At 43.9% G+C, this 20,807-nt stretch overlaps 2 protein-coding genes across 2 annotated transcripts in view; both read left to right on the top strand.

The window, feature by feature from the left end:
* Nucleotides 1–20,807, top strand: part of RPS19BP1 (ribosomal protein S19 binding protein 1) — a 519,247-nt gene that overhangs the window by 335,622 nt on the left and 162,818 nt on the right. The gene's annotated exons all lie outside the window — the stretch shown is intronic.
* ENTHD1 (ENTH domain containing 1) overlaps nucleotides 1–20,807 on the top strand; it is an 87,403-nt gene that overhangs the window by 63,028 nt on the left and 3,568 nt on the right. The window contains exon 5 of the mRNA XM_059680900.1: nucleotides 15,861–16,253. Within this exon, the coding sequence (XP_059536883.1) occupies nucleotides 15,861–16,253 (393 nt within the window). The remainder of the gene's footprint in view (nucleotides 1–15,860; nucleotides 16,254–20,807) is intronic.

Genomic DNA, 20,807 nt, shown 5'->3' on the forward strand with positions numbered 1-20,807 from the left:
GGTGGGGGAAGAAAGACAAAGGGCTGTCGGGGATGGAAGAGTCTTTCCCACTTACCTTTGAGTCACGGGTGTGATGTTTTCAAGCTATGGCCTCAACTGTGCCAAAAGTAGTCCCTATATTTTTCTATAATTCAAGATAATCTTAAATTTTTTGGTGGCAGAAAATATAAACTTGGTCATTCTGTTTTCTCAGTCATCCTCCAGTTTAAATTTAGTCAATTCAGGATTTCCCTTTCTCCCTCTTCTCTTGAGGATGGCCTCAAAGTTTCAGGGACTGCTTGGCCTTGTTGCTTTGGGGGTGGGGGAAATATTTGCTCCCTAGTTCTGGCATCTCTTCACCCTGCCTTCTGCTGAGAGGAAACTTATCCCATTGTTGCTAAGTTGTCCACCTCTCGTTCTGCCTGTGTCCACTGATATCTAACAGCACCGCCTTGCTATTAGGTTGTTAGACCATGCTCTCTGCATCCTCCCTCCAATGTCTCTCCTTGAAACACATAATTTTTAAAAATTCTAACTGTGCTATCTAGATGGTGGTTGTATGTCTGTTGTGCATTTGAGAGATATGAGCATTTCATTACCATAAAAAAAATAAAACGCACAACACACTTTGAAAGTAGGTCATCAGCACACATGCTCAATCCTGTAGTAAATGCTGAGAAATCTAGTAAGTAGCTAATTCTTTTGCCCTTGTTGTTGATTATAATCCAACAGGTCCAACGTGTACAAACTACAGCCTCATTTTCCCTGAAGTTAGCAGTTTTAATGAAATGGAAATAGTGGTACTTAATTTTTTCCAATTCGTATTACTATCTTCCACACAACAGTGTATGGATGCTTCAGAGGACTGGGCAGAGTAGACAAGGAATGACCTAGTTTCTGAGAGGTGGATTAGACTCCTACAAATGTTCTCTTTTCCTTTCTAAAGATTTTACAGTGTGTGTGTGTGTGTGTGTGTGTGTGTGTGTGTGTGTGTGTGTGTGTGATGGCTGCACTGTTGCACTACAGAGGAGCTCTGGAGGTGCCTTAGACTTTTGCAGCAGGCGTTTCTTTTGGATCATCATGCCTTGTGGCCTGGAGACAAGATAAGCAAAGGGCCACAGCAGTTACAAATCCTGATAGCTCAGTCGTGGCTCATGCCAAGGTCATATGTTTTAGTAAATATAAATGAAAAAGGTGTTTTACATCAGAGGTGTTGGAGATGGGACACTTTCCTCTTTCCCACTTAGTTCTTTCTGGCTTGTCGAATAATCCAAATGACATACAACAGATTAACAGGAGAAATTAAATATTAACATGTGCACATGTGCAAATACTAACATGTGCATATGCATGAAAATTCCAAAGACAGGAAAAATGAGGCATATATGTCATTCGATGGCAAGGAGGGGGAAGTTGGGGTCCAGGACTTCAAACAGGAAGTAAGGCAGTTCACAAGGAGATGAATACGTTAATGTGTAGTAAATAAATATTTGCTGGGCCATCCTTAACAATGGGACATAGGATGGATTTCGATCAAACAGGCCTTGCTAGCTTCCTCCCTACTTTAGATTAAACTAGTTATCTATGAAGGTAGCTCCCGTCCTGGAGTAGGTCCTCCATGTTACATTCTTTTAGGTATTTGGGGCGAGGCCTAAGGTTCTTCCTGAGCTTTCTAGGCCTTGATTGTTTCCAGCCTGACATAATCAACACTCTAGAGCAGCGGTTCTCAACCTGTGGGTCGCGACCCCTTTGGCAGTCAAAGGACCCTTTCACAGGGGTTGCCTAAGACCATCCTGCATATCAGATATTTACATTATGATTCATAACAGTAGCAACATTACAGTGATGGAGTAGCAACGAAAATAATTTTATGGTTGGGTCACAACATGAGGAACTGTATTTAAAGGGCCAGAAGGTTGAGAACCACTGCTCTAGAGTGACACTTCTTGGGGCAGCTTGTTTGAACCCCTACAGAAGTATTTTACTCATTGTGCTGAGAAAAGAAAAACCCAGAAAGGAATGCTTAGTACTTTGATAGTGATAGTCACCAGTTCTTGCTACCTATAAACTTGGAGAAAGCCTAATTATTCAGAAATATTCAATCACTAAGTTGTGACAATTCTTTGATGATCATATTTTAAGTGTCATCTCTATGCCTGTTTCGTGGGCCTTTGTCATCTGTTACTTGCGCTGTTAGAATACCTTGGTCAGCGATCTCCTTGCCTGAGTCTCACTCCTGTCTGTCTGCAGGGCGATCTCCCCAGTGAGCTGGATAACACACAAAACTTCAAAGCAGCCTTTAATGGCTTTTCATTATCTGCAGGATAAAAACTATACTCCTGACTTCTTTCATTTTCAGCAATGTGGAGGTCCTCCTGCTGTTAAAAAAAAAAGACCCGCACAACTAGATTCTGGATAAAAGATGCCTTTTAGTGCATTGTTGGATGCGTGGGAGTGAAAGGAAATCTCCATGGGCAAAACAGCACAAAAGCGGACAACCCGCGGTAGGCCTGAGGACTGAAACCTGACTGGAGCAGGGGGCTGAGTGTAAAGGCAGGTTCCCTGAGGCCAATGCTGGTATCAGCATCACAATCAGAACACTAGGCTGGAGCCAACCCAGCAGGAAGTGGAGCCTCAACTGCAGCATTAAATGAAGTGCTCAAGGAGGTACACTGGCCCTAGGCCTGTAGTCCTGCTCCTGGTCTACAGATTCTTCCTGGAGGAAAGCAGCCTGACAAAGACCCTGTCGGGAGCATGGAAGCATCACACACGCCTCTGTCTTTCCACACTGCCAGGTTCATTAGGGGAAACCTCCCCAATCAGCCAGGAGAGTCACACACAGAGGTGGGGAGCTTACAGGAACGAGCAAGTGCTGGAGACACAGTCCCAGTCAGTCACTGGGTCACTGGTGTGTCCACAGGTGGAGAGGTGGGCATTGTTCTCAAGCCAGGTGGCTGCAGTGGCAGCAGTGACCAGTGGATGGAAGTCCAGCAGGGCTCCCAGTATGACCATGGTACAGTTGGTGTGGCTCAGTGTTGGAGCTCTGAGTTCTTATAGCCCCCCAGGGGTGGAGGTCCCACTCTGAGTGCCCAGACTTGTGGCTTTGGGTGCTCCAGACCCTACCAAAGGGTGTTCTGGTTACCTCAGTCTTGACATAGCACTTGACATAACTGTCATGGCTACAGTGACTCCATGCTGGATTGTCAAAAGTGTCCAAAAAGTCTGCTCTGCTGTTGCTGTATACGGATTCCCCTCCCCCGGACTCTTACAGGTTAACCTCAGTCAAGCACGATGTCACCATCAGTGACAGCCAGAAACACGAGGAACAAACCTGCATGACAGAGTCTACGAGACACAAACCACAGGGTTAGCCTACAAGGGTTTCAGCTATGAACGATTAGCTGCAGAATATTAAACAGCTGAGTATGAAATGCTTATGGGAAAAATGCAATCAATAAGGGATAGATGATTAGACTGATTTGAAAAAGAGAAAATTGGGAACTAGAAGATAGGTACAAAGAAATCATTCAATAATATAGCACAGAGATCAGAGAGGAAGAAAATATGGATGTGAGGAGGAAGGCCAAACTCACATCTAATCGGAGTGCCACCTCTCCTTCCAGCCTCATTCCTGCCCCATTCCATGCCAGCCACTCTGATTTACTGAAAGATTCCCCAACACTCAGGTACTGTCACACCTCTGTGCTTTGAGGCTGGCTGCCCTCTCCCGCCGGGGTCCTATTTTATTCTTCTGGAGGCCCACTTATGGGACCAAGCAGCCTATGGGTCACAGCTCCCTCCTTTGAACTCAGCTCTACTTGGGTATTAGGACAGAGGACAGGGAGTAAGGGACAAGTGTCTGCTCTCCCTCCTCTGGCCACGGTGGTGGTCATACATCTATTGGCTGTTGCTTCTTTGGCTGATATGGCCTCCATGCCCTCTCTATGACAGGTACCCAAATGCTGGCTGTCTTGTGGGGTGAATATGAGTATACCCTGGGAGCCCCTTGATGTGGGACACCCAGGTCTGGTTCAGCTTATTCCAACCACCTCCCTGCTGCTAATTCTCACTTCAGTTTTATCTAATCTATCATTTAATCCATCCACATCCATTGAGCTTTTACTTTAAAACAATTTTATTTTTCCTTTCTGAAAGTTTTTTTTTAATATGCTTTTATTGACTTCAGAGGGAGGAAGGAAGAGGGAGAGAGAGATAGCAACATCAGTGATGAGAAAGAATCACTGATTGGCTGCTTCCTGCATGCCCCCTACTGGGGATCCAGTCTGCAGTCTGGGTATGTGCCCTGACAGGTAATTGAACGGTGACCTCCTGGTTCATAGATTGATGCCCAACCACTAAGCCTTGCTGGCTAGGCTGGCTTTTGTATTTTTTAGGCATAGTTCATAATAATGTTCTATTCCCAATATAATTGTTGCATAAATGAATGAATGAAAATAAATGCTGTAATAAAAAGATAAATCATTAATAGATAAATTACAATATAATGCTATCAATCCTATCCTATAAAATAAAAGGCTAATATGCAAATTGACCAAATGGCAGAATGACCAGTTGCTATGACACACACTGACCACCAGGGGGCAGACACTCAACGCAGGAGCTGCCCCCTGGTGGTCAGTACGCTCCCACAGAGGGAGTGCCACTCAGCCAGAAGCCAGGCTCACAGCTGGCGCAGTGGTGATTGCGGGAGCCTCTCCCACCTCCTCAGCAGCGCTAAGGATGTCTGACTTAGGTAGGCTTAGGCCTGCTCCCCACTGGGCTCTCCCAAGGGCTCCCAAACTATGAGAGGGCACAGGCTAGGCTGAGGGACCCTGCCAAGTGCACTAAATTTGTGCGCGGGAAGGGGGGGTCCCCTCAGACCAGCCTGCACCCTCACCAATCCCAGGAATCGGGCCTAAACCGGCAGTTGGACATCCCTCTCACAATCCTGGACCGCTGGCTCCTAACTGCTCACCTGCCTGCCAGCCTGATCGCTCCTAACTGTCCCCCGCCCCCCGCCCACCCCCCCCCCTCCTCCGCTGGCCTGGTTGCCTCACACAGCCTGCTGTTCAGTCGTTTGGTCGTCCCTCACTAACCCCCCTGCCGGCCTGGTTGCCCCCCACAGCCTGCTGTTTAGTCATCTGTCTGGTTGTTTCAGTTGTGACGGCCCCTGGCTTTTTGTATATTAGGATAAGCAAAGAGCTATAAGAACAAGGATCATACAACTGCTTCTCTCTGGGGGTGGAAGGAAATGGAGTATGTCCTCTTAGGTAGTCAGTGAGGTGTTTTTCAAAGGGACATATATAATATATTGTTTTAATAGGTGGGATTTGGAGGGGTTGTTTTGGGGTTTTGTTGGTGGTGGTATGTGGGTTTTTTGGAGTTTCTTTTTTTGCTTATTTTGAGTAGTAGAGTGCTCATGCTTCATGAGAAATAGCACTTCCTCTGAGTGCACAATTTAAATGATATTTAAAGGTTTGTTGCAGTTTTGCAGATTTAGATGTGATTTCTACTCAGTATTGAAGTAAGAAATTTTACTGTTGGTCTGTACATCTAATGAGGGGAAAGTTTAAGAATTATAGTTCTCATCGTCATCTTTCCACAGCACAACAGTTCTCTTGGCCTTAAATGCAAGAATTGGTGGGCACAAAGGGCATGCGTCATGCTTGTGGTCTATAGGTACGGGGTTTCTGAGGGGGAGGGGGAGTACCTGGTGTGTTCAGGTTCCCATCGCTTCCAGTCGGCCCACGGCAGGGTAAGATATAAGATACCAAGAATAATCAAACCAGCTTTGATTTGACCAAAATTTCAAGGTCCCATTTTGAATCCCTTGTGATTCCACTTCTTCTGACTGTTTCATAACCAACAATACCCAGTAACTACATAGTGTTTACCATGTGCCAGGTACCATTTCAAGCATTTCACATATTTAATTTATGTCAGAATTTAACCCCTGACCCAATCTAGCTTAACTTCTGACTCTCCTAAAGTCACCCATAGGGTGTTACCGTCATTATAAGGCTTGGTCTGACAATCACAAGCACTTGACCTTCAGACCGCAGCTCATCTGTTTGGCCTGGAGTGTGCTCCGTGAAGCATGGCGGCCTTAGCATGCTGGAGACCAGACTCCACTCCAGCCTGAAAGGCTGACAGCATCGAGGTACTAATGATCGCCAGCTTCCCAGAGACATTTCAGCCTCAGTTTTATAATGATAATCTGAAATTACAATTTTTATTACTGATGGAACTGTAATTGTGAAATTTAATAATGAGAATCCTCTACCTGTTTTATATGATCCATATTCATGGCCTGGAAGTCTTCAGCTGTCCGCTTGAAGAAATTTTAAAAGAAAAGTACCTTTGCCCTAGCCAGTTTGGCTCAGTGGATAGAGTGTCGGCCTGCTGACAGAAGGATCCTGGGTTTGACTCCAGTCAAGGGCATATACCTCAGTTGCAGGCTCCTCCCCGGCCTGGGCCCTGGTTGGGTGCCTGCAGGAGGCACCCAATCTATGTGTTTCTCTCATGTTGATATTTATCTCTGTCTTTCCCTCTCTCTTCCACTCTCTCTAAAAATCAATGGAAAAATATCCTCAGGTGAGGATTAAAAAAAAAAAAAAAGCACCTTTAAGTGTGTCTACAATTCTATTTTCCTATGAGAAGTTTAACCATTAACTCAAATTATATTGGAAGAAGTAATATACTTGACATATTTCATAGCTACATTTTCCAAATATGTTTTCTTATTTTAATATTTTGATATAATACAGTTAAATGTAGTGATAAACAATAAAAAGTTCTCAGAACCTATAGTTGTGTGTTTACATTCATGCACATATATACACACACATACACTTAACACAGACCATAGGGAAATTATAGCTATTCCAACTTATTACGATTATATGGGGTTTCATATATATCATAAGACAAATATATTATGATTTTCATGTCAAATATGTTAAGTTTCACATTAAATACCCATTTTAAATTAGTGGCTTGTCTACTTTATACCAATATATCAATGAGCAATCCAGAGCATCCTGCTATATTAATAATTTATAACTGTGGCTTAGAGAAATGGCCTTATTATCCTCAGATCCTATTTCTTTTGATTAACATAATTACTAAAGTAGGAGCTCCTTCAGTTCCTTTGTTAAACCACAGAAAGACATATTTTGGGATCCATTTTCTGTCATGCTTGCCAGCTCTCTGCTTTGTAGCTGTAATTGGATATTATTTATTAGTCCAACAGGAGAATTGATCACAGCAATAGCTCCGCTGGAATATAACACCCATTATTAGATTCACAGTATAATGGAATATAAAATAATATTCAATAATTATAGTACCTGGAACAAGGCAGTGGAATTATTGAAAAATGAAAAGGATTTACCAGTATGGAATGTTCCTGTCTGTAGGCAAAGTCTCTTAACTCAGAATTAAATTTGAAGTTCTCTTTCAAAAGTGATTTCAGCATTTTCTCCAAACTAGCAAAAACATTTCAGCACCTTCAATAGCGTAGCTATTCTCTGTTGTCCTTCTGCTCTAAGCATGGTGGTGTATTACTGTTGTTTTGTTTTTTTCTTACTTCAGGCACTTTAGTGAAAGTCTGCATTTAAATTTGCAGTCTGATGTCTTACGTAGAGAATAAGCTTCTTAGGATAAGATAAAATATCAAGAATAATCAAGCCAGCTTTGATTTGACCAAAATTTCAAGGCCCCATTTTGCATTAATCAAATATATTTGCAAGTGTAAAGCACTGTGCAATAGAGAAAGCTGACGTCGTCTCACTTTCATACTGGGCTTCCCGTTCAGGAGTCTGCTGGATAGATACTTGGGAACAAAGCTCTTTGACATTCAGGTTTGAATGGAAAGAAAATGAGAAAAGCAAGCCAACCAAATTAATTCACTCTCAACTCCTCTCTGCCTTTTCGGTGGAATTCAGAGACATTCTCTCTCAGAGAAAGTTGGGAAGCCCTTAGGAAACAGTCATTTGAGTGTTTCCAGAGCATGCACTTATGTGCTTTGTGTTTACACATATAAAGACAGTATTCATTGCTGTTCTCCATCAAATCCCCACAAGTCCTGCTGGGCTTCAGAAAATGTTCCATAAATGCTGTTCATTCCTTATATGGATCCAAGAACAGGCCAACTGTGTACTTAACTCAGTCCCCTCCCCGTGGCCCCGCACCTCTGCAAGCACCGCCAGGGACAGGTGGAGTGACCCCCAGGGGGGCTTCAGTCACCTCCCAGTTCTGACCGATTAGAGCAATTGTTCGTAGAGAAATACTTGGTACAACGGATTCTACCAGGTTTTTTGTTCCTTCCTTTATTCCCCTCATAAAATGAACATTGATTTAGGATTCAGGAACCTTGGATTCTAATCCTACTTCTGCCCTTTAACCATTATGTGATCCTGAAAGTCTCATGTTCTGGCCTCTATCACAAAGTCCTTTAAGACTTTCTCTCCCGTTGAGTTTAATGATTGGACTATTCAGATAATGATTCATTGAACAAACATGTATCAAATGACTGTCAGGTACTTTGCTAGTCACCGTTGGCCTGAACACATTGAACAAGATGTGTGCCCTGAAGGGGTTTGCAGTCTACTGGAGGTGACAGATCTATAAACAGTAAATTATAACAAGTCATAAACAACAAATTTGTTTACTGCTATTGTCAGAGCTTAGAATAGTGCTTGCCACATCCTTGTACTTACTACATATTTATCAAATTAGTAATATTTGAAAGATGAAATAAGTGAAAATATAAATATTCACATTGGATTAAGCAAAAGCAAAAAAAGGATTCCTTTTAACTTGGAGGATAAAGAAAAGGTTTCACAAAGGAGGCTGTATTTGAACTGGGTGTAGAAGAATGGAGCCGTTTTTGAATGGAAGGGTAGGGATGAAGGGTATTTTAGGTTGGGGGAACAGCACAAGCAAAAATGCAGAGACATGAACATGTATGTCCACCCAATGGACATCACCCTGGCAGTTGGGAATCAGATATAAAGAGGCAGCAGAACATTTCAGGCAAAAGGAACAGCATGGGTGGAGGCTGGTGCACAGAGGGAATATGGTAAATCTGAAGAAATGAAAGAACTTGGTGTAGGACCATATAGTTTTAGGGAAAATAGTAGTAAAAAATAAGACAAGAGAGGCACATAGGTCTAATTTATGCAGAGCCTTGTAAACCACATGAAGTAGTTTGAAGAAGTAATGGAGAGAAGTAACATGATATTAATTTTAGAAAGGTCACTCTGGGTGTGCTGTGCAGAATGAACTGAGGGGACAGCGTGGGAGGCCTCTTAGAGCTGCGCTAGCAACCATAGCTCCAAAATAACTTGAGTGACTGGGAAGTTGATGGTCATATTTGTGTGTGTGTGTGTGTGTGTGTTCATTTACCAGCATTTTGTTCTTTAGATTTCACATATAAGTGAAATCATATGGTATTTATCTTTTTTTAATTTTAATTTTTTCTTTATTGATTAAGGTATTACGTATGTGTCCCCCCATTGGCCCCCCCCCCCACTCCTCACTCATGCCCTCACTCCCCTGGTGTCTGTGTCCATTGGTTATGCTTATATACATGCATGCAAGTCCTTTGGTTAATCTTTCCCCCTTCCCCCCACCCTCCCCTGCCTTCCCTCTAAGGTTTGACGATCTGATCGATGCTTCTCTGTCTCTGGATCTGTTTTTGTTCATCAGTTTATGTTGTTCATTATATTCCACAAATAAATGAGATCATGTGATATTTATCTTTCTCTGACTGGTTTATTTCACTTTGCATAATGCTCTCCAGTTCCATCCATGCTCTTGGAAATGGTAAGAATTCCTTCTTTTTTTTTACCACAGCATAGTATTTCATTGAGTAGATATACCACTGTTTTTTAATCCACTCATCTGCTGATGGGCACTTAGGCTGTTTCCAAATCTTAGCTGTGGTGAATTGTGCTTGATGGACATATTAATAGAGGTAAAGTGTACACCCAAGGATGAGGAGGCTGGAGGGCAATAAGACCTCCCTGGGCAGAGTAATCCTATCTAATAAAAGAGAAAAATGGTAATTGGCGTACGACGATACCCTTTTCATTGGCTAATCAGGGCTATATGCAAATTAACTGTCAGCCAAGATGGCGGTTAACTGCCAACATAGGCGCAATGCTGGGAGGCAAAAGGGGAAGGAGGGAAGAAGCTGCTTGCTGCTGACTGCAATCGGAAACCCAGGCGGCAGCCAAGAGCCAGAGAACCCAGCTGCCTTTGCTTGGAGAAGCCAGGCCTCCTTTGCCGGCTTCTGTGATAAGAGAACCTGGCCACCTTTGCCGGCCCTGGGCCAGTAATGGGAGAAGCTGGGTGGGGCAGGGAAGAGGCGGATGTCTGCCTGGCTTCTCAGATCACTGATCACCAGTGATGGGAGAACACCCAGAGGCGGGGCCAGAGGCCAGGCTGCATAGCTGCCTGGGGACACCATCTGGACCCCAGGGGCGACGCAGCCAGGCCCCAGAAGGAGACCCAGGGCCCGGGGCTGAGTTGCAGCTGTGGTACGCAATCCAGTGCCTGGGCTGAGGAGACCCAGAAGGAGACCCAGGCACCGGGGCTGTTTTTGCCGCTGGGGCATGCAATCCGGTGCCCAGGCTGAGGAGACCCAGGGCCCGGGGCTGCGTCGCAGCTGGGGCACACCATCCGGTCCAGGGGCGATACAGCCAGGCCCCAGAAGGAGACCCAGGCACCAGGGCTGTATCGCTGCTGGGGCACGCGATCCAGTACCTGGGCTGAGGAGACCCAGAAGGAGACCCAGGGGCCTCGCAAGAGGAGAGTCTCCATGGTCAGATGGCGTGGTGTCGGGACAGGAATAAAGACCCGAGGTGACTCAGATGCCTGGCCACAGGGTTAGACCAGCCAGCAGGGCCTTTCAGTTGGGACTGGGGTGGGGGTGGGGCGAGGGAGGCAAGCCGGAAATAGAGAACTACAACTCCCAGGAGGCTTAGCGGCCAGGGCCTGGGTGCCTGGCTGTGAAATCGGATGGGCTGTAGTTTCGCAAGCCACTTTAAACTAGAGGCTTGCAAGGTTGGAAGTTCTGTGCTGGGAGCCAGGGAGAAATGGAGCTGGAGCAGAGAGAGGGGTCCATGGCAGCTGTGGGCTTTGAGGAGTTCTCAGCACCTCCCGGCTGGGAGCTGGCGCTGCCTCCGCTGAAGGTGGTCACATCCTGGAGAGCGAGCTTGAGACCGAAGTGGAGTTCGTGTCTGGGGGTCTGGGCAGCTCCAGCCTCCAGGAGCGAGACGAAGAGGAGGAGGCAGCCTGAGGCCAGCAAGGGCGGCGCCAACAGGAACTCAATCGCAGGAAGTACCAGGCGCTGGATCGGCGCTGCAGGGAGATTGAGCAGGCGAAGGAGCGGGTCCTGAACAGGCTCCATCAGATATAGAGGATAACATGGAGACTCCAGCAGGAGCGGAGGTTCCTCATGAAGGTGCTGGACTCCTACGGTGACAACTACCGGGCCAGCCAGTTCACCATCTTACTGGTGGACGAGGGCAGCCAGGGCAGAGACGCCCCCAACCCAGGCAACGCTGAGAACGAGCCTCCAGAGAAAGAGGGGCTGTCCCCGCCCAGGAGGACGCCAGCGCCCACAGAAGCCAGCAGCCTGGCCCCTGGCGAGGGGCCCAGCAGTTGGAAGAGGCGGCGAGTGCCATAGGAAGGGCACTGGGCAGGAGTCCCGCTGACTCCGGAGCTGGCCCCCGTGCAGATAAAGGTGGAGGAAGACTTTGGCTTCTAAGCCCTCGAGGCTCTGGACTCAAGTTGGGTTTCTCGGGGGCCAGACAAGCTGCTGCCCTACCCCACCCTAGCCAGCTCCCCCTTTGACTGACCCGATAAATGGACCCGATGCAAAAACAAAAAAAAGCTTATAGAGGCATGTTTATAGGATCAAATAGTATAAATATAGATGTAACAGGACAATAAAAAGAGAACCTGGCTATGATGATAACCTGAATGCTGCCTCTGTGTCATTCCTTCTTTGGGAACCCCTGGACCTGCTGGGGCTGGACCCCAACATTCCTCTTCTTATAAGGACTTCAGTGAGATGGGCTAAGGGTCCCACTGGAACTGCCACAATTTAATGTAATCCCCTCTTTAAAGATCTTATCTCCATATACAGGTACATTCTGAGGTTCTGGGGATTAGGATTTTAACATACATTTTGTTGATTACCCAAATCAGCCCTTAACAACCAGCATGTTTCAGAAAGTAGATTCCTACAGGGTTATTTACCAAACATTCAGAAGTATTTTTAAAAGAGCTAAGCCCCTCGCCCACCGTGTGGGCCCCTCCCAGCGAAGAGCGAAGGCCTGGGTTCTGGGCACCGGAGGAAAACTGGTGCCAGCAGCCAGGGGAAGGGGGCCCCCAAGGGGCCCCAGATTGCGAGAGGGCACAGGGTGGGCTGAGGGACCCACCCGAGTGCACAAATTTTTGTGCACCGGGCCTCTAGTATATATATATTTATATTACTTGGGGCTTCTATTACTTTTTATATTTGGGGCTAGACTTCAGCAGGCATCTGGGCTGAGAATTAAAATGTGTGCATTACCTGCATACAGGTGATAGATCTAGTCCTAGTTTAAATAGGTAATAGATGATATCACCCTGGGAGATTGTAGGAGCAGAAGATAAAAGGGTCAAGGATAGAATGTCTGCAATTTAGAGGGAACAGAGCCAGGGAGGAATATTGAGAAGATTGCCTAGAGCAGTGGTTCTCAACCTTCTGGCCCTTTAAATACAGTTCCTCATGTTGTGACCCAACCAGAAAATTATTTTTGTTGCTACTTCATAACTGTAATGTTGCTACTGTTATGAATCATAATGTAAATATCTGATATGCAGGATGATCTTAGGCGACCCCTGTGAAAGGGTCGTTCGACCGCCAAAGGGGTCGCGACCCACAGGTTGAGAACTGCTGGCCTAGAGAGATGGAGGAGAGCCAGCAAAGTTCTGTTGAAGCATTTATGGAGGAATGAGTTTCAAGGAGAAAAAACCTACCAATGCAAGGGTTGAGTGTGGTGGTTTGTAGATGTTGATTGAGCCAAGTGAGTTAAGTGTTATATACATCTTCGATATTCATGCTGATTTTTCATCTATTCTATCAGTTACTTAGAGAGGGATGTCAAAATTGCCAAATGTGATTTAGTGGGATTTGTTTAATACTCGCCTTAATTCTGTCATTTTTTTACTTCATTTATTTGTAGTTCTATTATTAGGTATTTACACATTTATAATGTTACATCTTTGAGATGTTTGGCCCTTTTGTCATTATGAAATGTCCTTTTTATTCTCTAGTAATACTCCTTGTCTTAAAGCCTATTTTACCTGATATTAAGATAGCCACTGAGCTTTTTAGGTTTACTGTTGCATGATATCTTTTTTTCAATCCTTGAATTTACATGTGACTTTGTTTTTAAGCTTGTCTCTTGTATACAGCATATGATTGGATCTTATGTTTTTTATCCAGTCTGAAATTTTATGCTTTATAATTTGCATTTTAGTATAATTACTGATACAGTTGAATTTTGATTTACTCTTTTACTTTCTTCTTGTCCCATCTGTTTGTCCCACCTGTGTTTTATTCCTCTGTGCTTTCCTTGCTGTCTTCTCTTGAGCTAATTGAATACTTTTAAATTTTTAACTTATCAGTTGGCTTCTTAGTTATACCTCTTTGCATGAATTTTAGTATTTTCTCCAGGGATTAAATTATATATCTTTAACATTTCACCATCTCATTATATTGCCATCTCATATGAAATATTAGAATCTTGCACCCAGCCTGTGTGGCTCAGTGGTTGAGCACCCATCTATGAACTAGATTGTCACAGTTCGATTCCCGGTCAGGGCATATGCCCAGGTTGTGGGCTAGATCCCCAGTGTGGGGCATGCAGGAAGCAGCCAATCAATGATTCTCTCTCATCATTGATGTTTCTCTCTCTCCCTCTCCCTTCCTCTCTGAAATAAAAAATACATATATATTTAAAAATTTTTAAAACCAATTAGAATCTTACAACCATATATAAAGACTCCCCCCCCCCATTTTTCTCACATGTAGAATGAAAGTCAACGGAAAATATTTGACTAAAATTTACTTTTATGTAAATATAGAGATGTACACATGTACTTTGGAATACTATAAATCTAGTATTCTACTAGGAATATGTTAGTATTTTTAACAGAACCTTTACCAACTAGATATAATTTTCTCATATGCAAATTAGGAGTATTCTAGAAGTTGTTTTCATCTACTAGTTTTCTATTTCCTTTCGTCACTACTAAGTAAACTACATTCAGCTTAGAAAAACAAAGGCATTACTTTTTCTTGGTCCTTGTGCTTCAGTCTGTCCTTCACTCAAGCATTTATCAAACACATCCTATGGGAGTGGCACTCTCAGGTGCTGAGATGCAAAGATGACTCCTAACAAGGTCTCCCCGAGGGCCTGTTTTCAGGTGGGGGAGAGGAGCCTTGTAATAAAGGAGATGAAATGTTATTCCCAGGGTTCCAAATAGGATATGGTAAGATAGACAATAATAGGTTACAGGCAGGAAAGAAAAGGCGATAGAGAAGGTGATTCTTGAGTTGAGTTTTGAAAGATAAGGAAGTTCAGAGATGAAAGGGTTGGGGAAAAATGGAATTCCTGGTAGAGGTAGTGCTGTACATTTCTTGAATTGTCTAACTGGTATACTAGCAGCGTTTTTGCCAGGGGTTGCCTCCAACTATGGATGAAAATTGAAAGGAAGGTTTTTAGAGTCTAAGAAAATTTGCTTTTCTTAGTAACTCAGAGCCTGAAAGTGATGCTGCTAACATATGAATGTGCATTATGAGGTAGGTTTTGATGGACATTGTGATATACAAACACCTGATAGCGAATTACACAATTCCTGTATCCTCTTTGTTGGGAGCTTCGAATGACATAACCTCGCTATTGTCCTCTCTCACATAGTGATGCTTTTCATTTCAAGAACTCTCTCTCCCTTAGAAATAATTTTCTTCCTTTCCATACTTGAGAGCAAGCCCTAGGGCTGAGTGTGGACAACAATGTGCACCTGGAAATTTGGACCAGGCTCATACTTCATAGATTCAAGAGATATTCCTATATCTGGCCCACCTTAAATTTAACTCTTTGGAACTCCTTCAGTTCCTTCTCTTTGTAATAACTATTATTTATCTGTTGTAGTCCAGGTACTTTGTTATACTCCAGATACTTGGTGATATTAATAAATAAAATGGACAAAGATCCCTGACTAGATGGAACCTCACATTTTAGTAATCATCACAACAGCTCTGAAAGATTGCCTCTTTTCTCCCACGTGACAAAGGATTTATTAAAATTAGACCACTACCTAAAGTAGTGATTTTCTTGTATGAGCTTTGTTGAAACATTGGGGCAAGAAGACATTTTTTTTTTTATTTCAGGAGAAAAAGACTGTGTGTGTGTGTGTGTGTGTGTGTGTGTGTGTGTGTGTGTGTGTGTGACACGGGGGATTCTGTAAGGATAGACCAATATGTTATGCCAAATTTTCTCTAGTTTATCTTGTAGATGAAAGCTTGAAGGTACTAAAAATATAGTGGTTTCAGAAACAGAGGAGTAAGTGAAGGGGGAAATATTTTAAGACAAGTTGTTTGAAGCTTTCCTTTCCTTGTGCTTCAGAGAAGGCAGCCTTCGAATGGCTCAGGCATCAGTTATAGTGTGGGTATACTTCAAAGAGGCAGAAGAGAAACACTGTAAGAAAGTAGAAAATTAAATAGGAGAGGATTTTGTTATGGCATAAAAACTTTGATTTATTAAAATTGCAACAGATTTGAAATAGAGTGTTTTCAGTTTTGATTTGTTATTTTACAGATGCTGTATCTACTCCCTCAGAAAAAACCCCATCTCTGCAGACAAATGTGAATTTGGACAAGAAACCAGAGAGTACCATTAGAAATACTGTAACAGAAAACCCTTTTCAAATGCCGCTAGAAAAGCAGTCAAATGCAACAAATTTTGAAATATTGACAACTTTATCAGCATTTGGGTCATCAAGTAAAGAAGAGTCTATCCATCCAAGTGTAAGAATATCCAAGTCGGACTCGACTTTCTGTAACCAGGCCTCTGTAGAGACACTCTATGTCTCTCCCTCGTTCAAGACGTTTGACCCAGCAGAGACTATGATCAATAAGGACTCTCAGAAACCAGCCCAGCCCAGCATTGCTCAGAGGGATGTTGATATTCTCAAGAGCTTAACGGAATGGGGTGAGTCTAAAAAAAATAAATAAACAAAAAAAATGCTCTTTTGAAGCATTCTTCATTTACTCTTCTCTGCTCTCTGCCCCCTTATCTTGTTCCCTCCTTTCACTCTCCATCCTGTGGTATTAAAATGTGTGTGCCATAGAGGACTTTCTCAGCTGGGAAAGTGCCCTTTTATTAAAGGGCCAATGGGCAGTCCATCCTTGTGGGTGACAAGTGCTCGACTGAAGCGCGGGTTCTGAGCAGTTTTGTTGGAGAACACATTAGAAAGAACTAGCATAAACAAGAGCTTCCTTTTGGTTGTTTCCAAAAGTACCCAAGAATTTCTCATTTATTCTCAGGAACAATTAAACTTCTGTTCTTCCAGCAAGGGCATGCAGGCTGAGGAATAATACAAAGTTGTGACTGAGCAAAGAAATTCTGTGAAGCTCTAATTTATTCTCCGTAGAACAGCCAGAATGACCTGATGACTAATCCTCCCCACTTAAACCGTGGGCTGCTCCCATGTTCCTAAAGATCCAATAGCCTTCCAGGCCCTGAGCAGTCTAGCTGCTGCCTTTCAGCAGCCTGATGTTCTTTCCATTTGTCAAGTAAACCATGTGGCTTCACGATCTTTGGACTCTTGTTCCCTCTGACTTCTAATCCACCTCTTTCCGTTCACTCTTCCTCATCCTTAAGAGGTCAGTTCAAACATCACTTCGTCAAGATTTCCTGACCCCTAGATTATTTCAAATCCCCCCAACTGTATGCTATCTCAGTATCCTACAATTATTCTTCCTAGCACTAATTGTCACTCTAATTAAATATAATTATATATGCATTAAGTTTTTAATGTCTTTCCCCAAAAGTGGAATGTCAACTTCACAAGGGAAGGGACCACATCTACCCTGTTTATTATTATACTAGAGGCCTGATGCACAAAATTCGTGCATGGGTAGGGTCCCTAGGCCTGGCCAGCTGATCTGTGGGGCAACCAGCAGGGCAATGGAGGGGGGCCCCGCTGGCACCCACCTTGGCCAGCCTGGCGCTGCTCACTTTTCAGCCCCGAGCCCTGGCTCCCACCCACCGGCCCCCCTCACCCCCCCCGTTGCCTCCCTCGGCGGGGTGATTGGGGGGCCCCCACTGGCACCCGCCTTGGTTAGCCTGGGGCCTGCGGGCTGGGGGCAGCTCCTGCATTGAGCGTCTGCCCCCTGGTAGTCAGTGCGCATCATAGTGACTGGTCATTCCGCCATTCGGTCGATTTGCATATTAGGCTTTTATTATATAGGATCCTCAGCACCAACCACAGTGCCTTGCACTTAGGAGGCAATCAATATTTAATAAGCAAACTAAAAGCAGCTTAGTAGAGAAGGAATGGAAAGTGTACATGAAAAAGTAATAAAAGAAAACATTGGACAGTTAAGCCAGGATAGATGCCAGGTTAAGTTTGGACTTTATTTTGGAGACAATGCAAGTCACTAACGGTTTTAAGTCAGGTGAGTAGCTTTACCAATGTGTTTTAGAAAAATTACTCTCTCAGGAATGTGGAGAATGGATTTGGAGGAGTTGAAACAGGAAGACGGCACTTCAGAGGCTATTGTGGGAAAGGAAAGTGGGTGAGAGATAGGAGACGAGAGAGGGTGAGTTAGAGGGAGATGGCCCAAGGTGGAGCATGATCTGGGGGAGGAGGCCTAGAATCCGAACAGAAAGGGAGTCACCTCATCCTGAGGGCCTGTAAGGAAGGAGGAGAAAGGATGTATCAGTGTGAGGGAAGGGTTTTGTTGATTTTAATAATTAAGATGTATTAAGCCTCCGGGTACCATATACTGTAGTCTTGGCCTCAATATCTTACTGTCTGATGTCACCTGCCAAGACTGAGGAGTTTGGAGTGATATTACGGCTGTGGAGAGACTGGAATAGATTTAGAATAAGCGCTCTAGAGAATGGAAGAGGGAACTGATAAGACACTGATAAGGCGAAGGAGTGGTCATTTGCAGCAATCCTAGTTTATGGGGTCTATGCTTTTCTCCAGTAGTGCCGAGCAGCCTGGGGGTGGGAATGAAAAGATAGATATATAAATTGGAATAAGGTTAGGACAGGGATTGGCAAGCTACCCTGGCCCACTGGATAGTTTTAATCCTCACCTGAGGATATTTTTTTCCATTGATTTTTTAAGAGAAAGTGGAGAGGAAGTGGAGGGAGAGAGAAACATCTATGTGAGAGACACATTGATTGGTTGCCTCCTGCATGTGCCCCAACCAGGGAATCAAGCCTGCAACAGAGGTATGTTCCCTCGAACCTGAGATCCTTCTGTCCAAGGGCCAACGCTCTAACCACTGAGTGAAACTGGCCAGGGCCCACTGACTGTTTTTTATAATCAAAGGGCTCTTGGAATACAACCATACTAATTGGTTTACATATTGTCTTTGGCTGTTTTTGTGCTGTAACAGCAGAGTTGAGCAGTTGCAACAGATACTGTATGTCCCACAAAGCCTAAAATATTTGCTATCTGGTCCTTTAGAAAGAGGTTTGCTGACTCTCGCATTAGGAATTTGCAGCAGGTAAGGCAGAAGACACAGCAGCAAGGAGGTAGCAAGAAAATGGTTCAAAGTGATGGATGATGGGATTCTACACTGGACAAGGAGGTGGAGCCAGGCAGACACTGGTAGAGTGAGAGAAAACAAAAGGATCATTAGATCTGTTGTCTCAACGAGGCCAAAGGGTAGAGGTATTTAAAGGAATGAGGGGCTGGGAGTAATTCAGAAGGAAAGTAATCTTGGAAAACAAGATTTCAGAGAGAGGCAGTTCTGAGTGATGACATGTTCTGAGGAATACGCAGGGGAATGGCTGGTTGAGGATTCAAGAAATGATGAGGTGAGGATGGATGACTAGTCCATGGACGCTGGCATCACTCAGGATGATGGGGGATAGAGAAGATGGTACAGTAGCCTTCCGCCCCCCTTTTCTGTGGTTTTGCATTTCAAAGTTTTACCTACCACTGGCCAACTGCAAATTGAAAATATTCAATGGAAAATTCCAGAAATAAACAATTCATAAGTTTAAAACTGCATGTTGGTCTGAGTAGCATGGTGGAATCTCATGCTTTCCCCTCCATCCTGCCCAGGATGTTAATCATCCCCTTTGTCCAACATGCCCATGACGTTTATGCCATCTGCCCATTAGTCATTGTGTAGCCATCCAAGTGATCAGACAGACTGTGTGGCCTCTCAGTGTTTGTGTTCATGTAACCCTCCTTTTACCTAGTAATGGCTCCAAAGCATCAGAGTAGTGATGCTGGCAATTTGGATATGCCAAAGAGAAGCCAGTCAGTGCTGCTTTTAAATGGAAAGGTAAAAGTGGTTGACTTAGTAAGGAAAGAAGAGAAATCGTGTGCTGAGGCTGCTAAGCTCTGTGGTAAGAACAGATCTTCTATCTGTGAATTGTGAAGCAGGAAAAAGAAATTTGTGCTAGTTTTATTGTGGCACCTCACACTGTAAGTTTCAGCCGCAGCTGGTGATAACTGCTTAGTTAGGATGGAAAAGGCATTAAATCTGTGGGTGGAAGACATGAGCAGAAAACGTGTTCCAAATGATGACAGCGCGTCATGTCAGAAAGCATTGAGCCCATATGGAGACTGCAGGTCCCCTGAAACAAGTGGCCGCATTCACATAACTTTTATTATACTATATTGTTATAATGGCTCCATTTTATTATTATCGCTAATTTCTTACTGTGTCTAACTCATAAATTAAACTGTATCATAAGTATGTGTGTATAGGAAAAACAGTACAATGGACCCTTAACACTGGTGTTAGGGACACCAACACCTACTTGAGCCATTGAAAATCTGCATATAACTTTTGACTCCCCAAAAACTTAACCAGATCCGGAAAAATTAACAATTTCCTCAAAAGAAGTGGGAAAATGATAGGAAACAGTTCTGCAAACCCTTTCCGCTAACCCTGAGCCACGGGTTGGGCTGGTTCAGAAGCTCCATGTTGAAGGGAGCCTTATCACTCGGGAAGTCACAGCCACGCAGCTGCCCTGCCCCAGACAGCCCAGCAACTCCTCTAGCGGGACATCCTCACCCAGAAGCCCTGTGCTCATTAGCAGTCACTCTCCACTCCCCCCTCCCTAACGCCTGCAACCACTAGTCTATTGTCTGTCTCTATGGATTTGCCTGTTCTGATCACTTTATATGGTGGAATCATACAGCATGGGGCCTTTGTGACTGTGTCCTTCACTTTACATAATGTTTTTAAGGTCCATCCATGTTATAGCATGTATCATACTTTGTTCCTTTTTATGGCAGAATAGTATTCCACTGTATAGATACACACATTTCATTTATCCACTCACAGTTGGACATTTGAGTTGTTTTTCCTTTTGACTGTTATGAATAATTTTGCTATGAATGTTTGTGTAAAATATTTTTTAACCACTGGACAAAATCAGAATATTTTAATTTATGTGTATAGCTAACTTGGCAGTCATTATAAACCAGCTAGGAAAATTGAAATAAATCAATTGGAGAATGAAAAAAAAAATCCCTGTAGTTTACAATGAACTGTTTGAAGTACT

The sequence above is a fragment of the Myotis daubentonii genome, chromosome 2, assembly GCF_963259705.1.
Source record: "Myotis daubentonii chromosome 2, mMyoDau2.1, whole genome shotgun sequence".
NCBI classification, from domain to species: Eukaryota; Metazoa; Chordata; class Mammalia; order Chiroptera; family Vespertilionidae; genus Myotis; species Myotis daubentonii.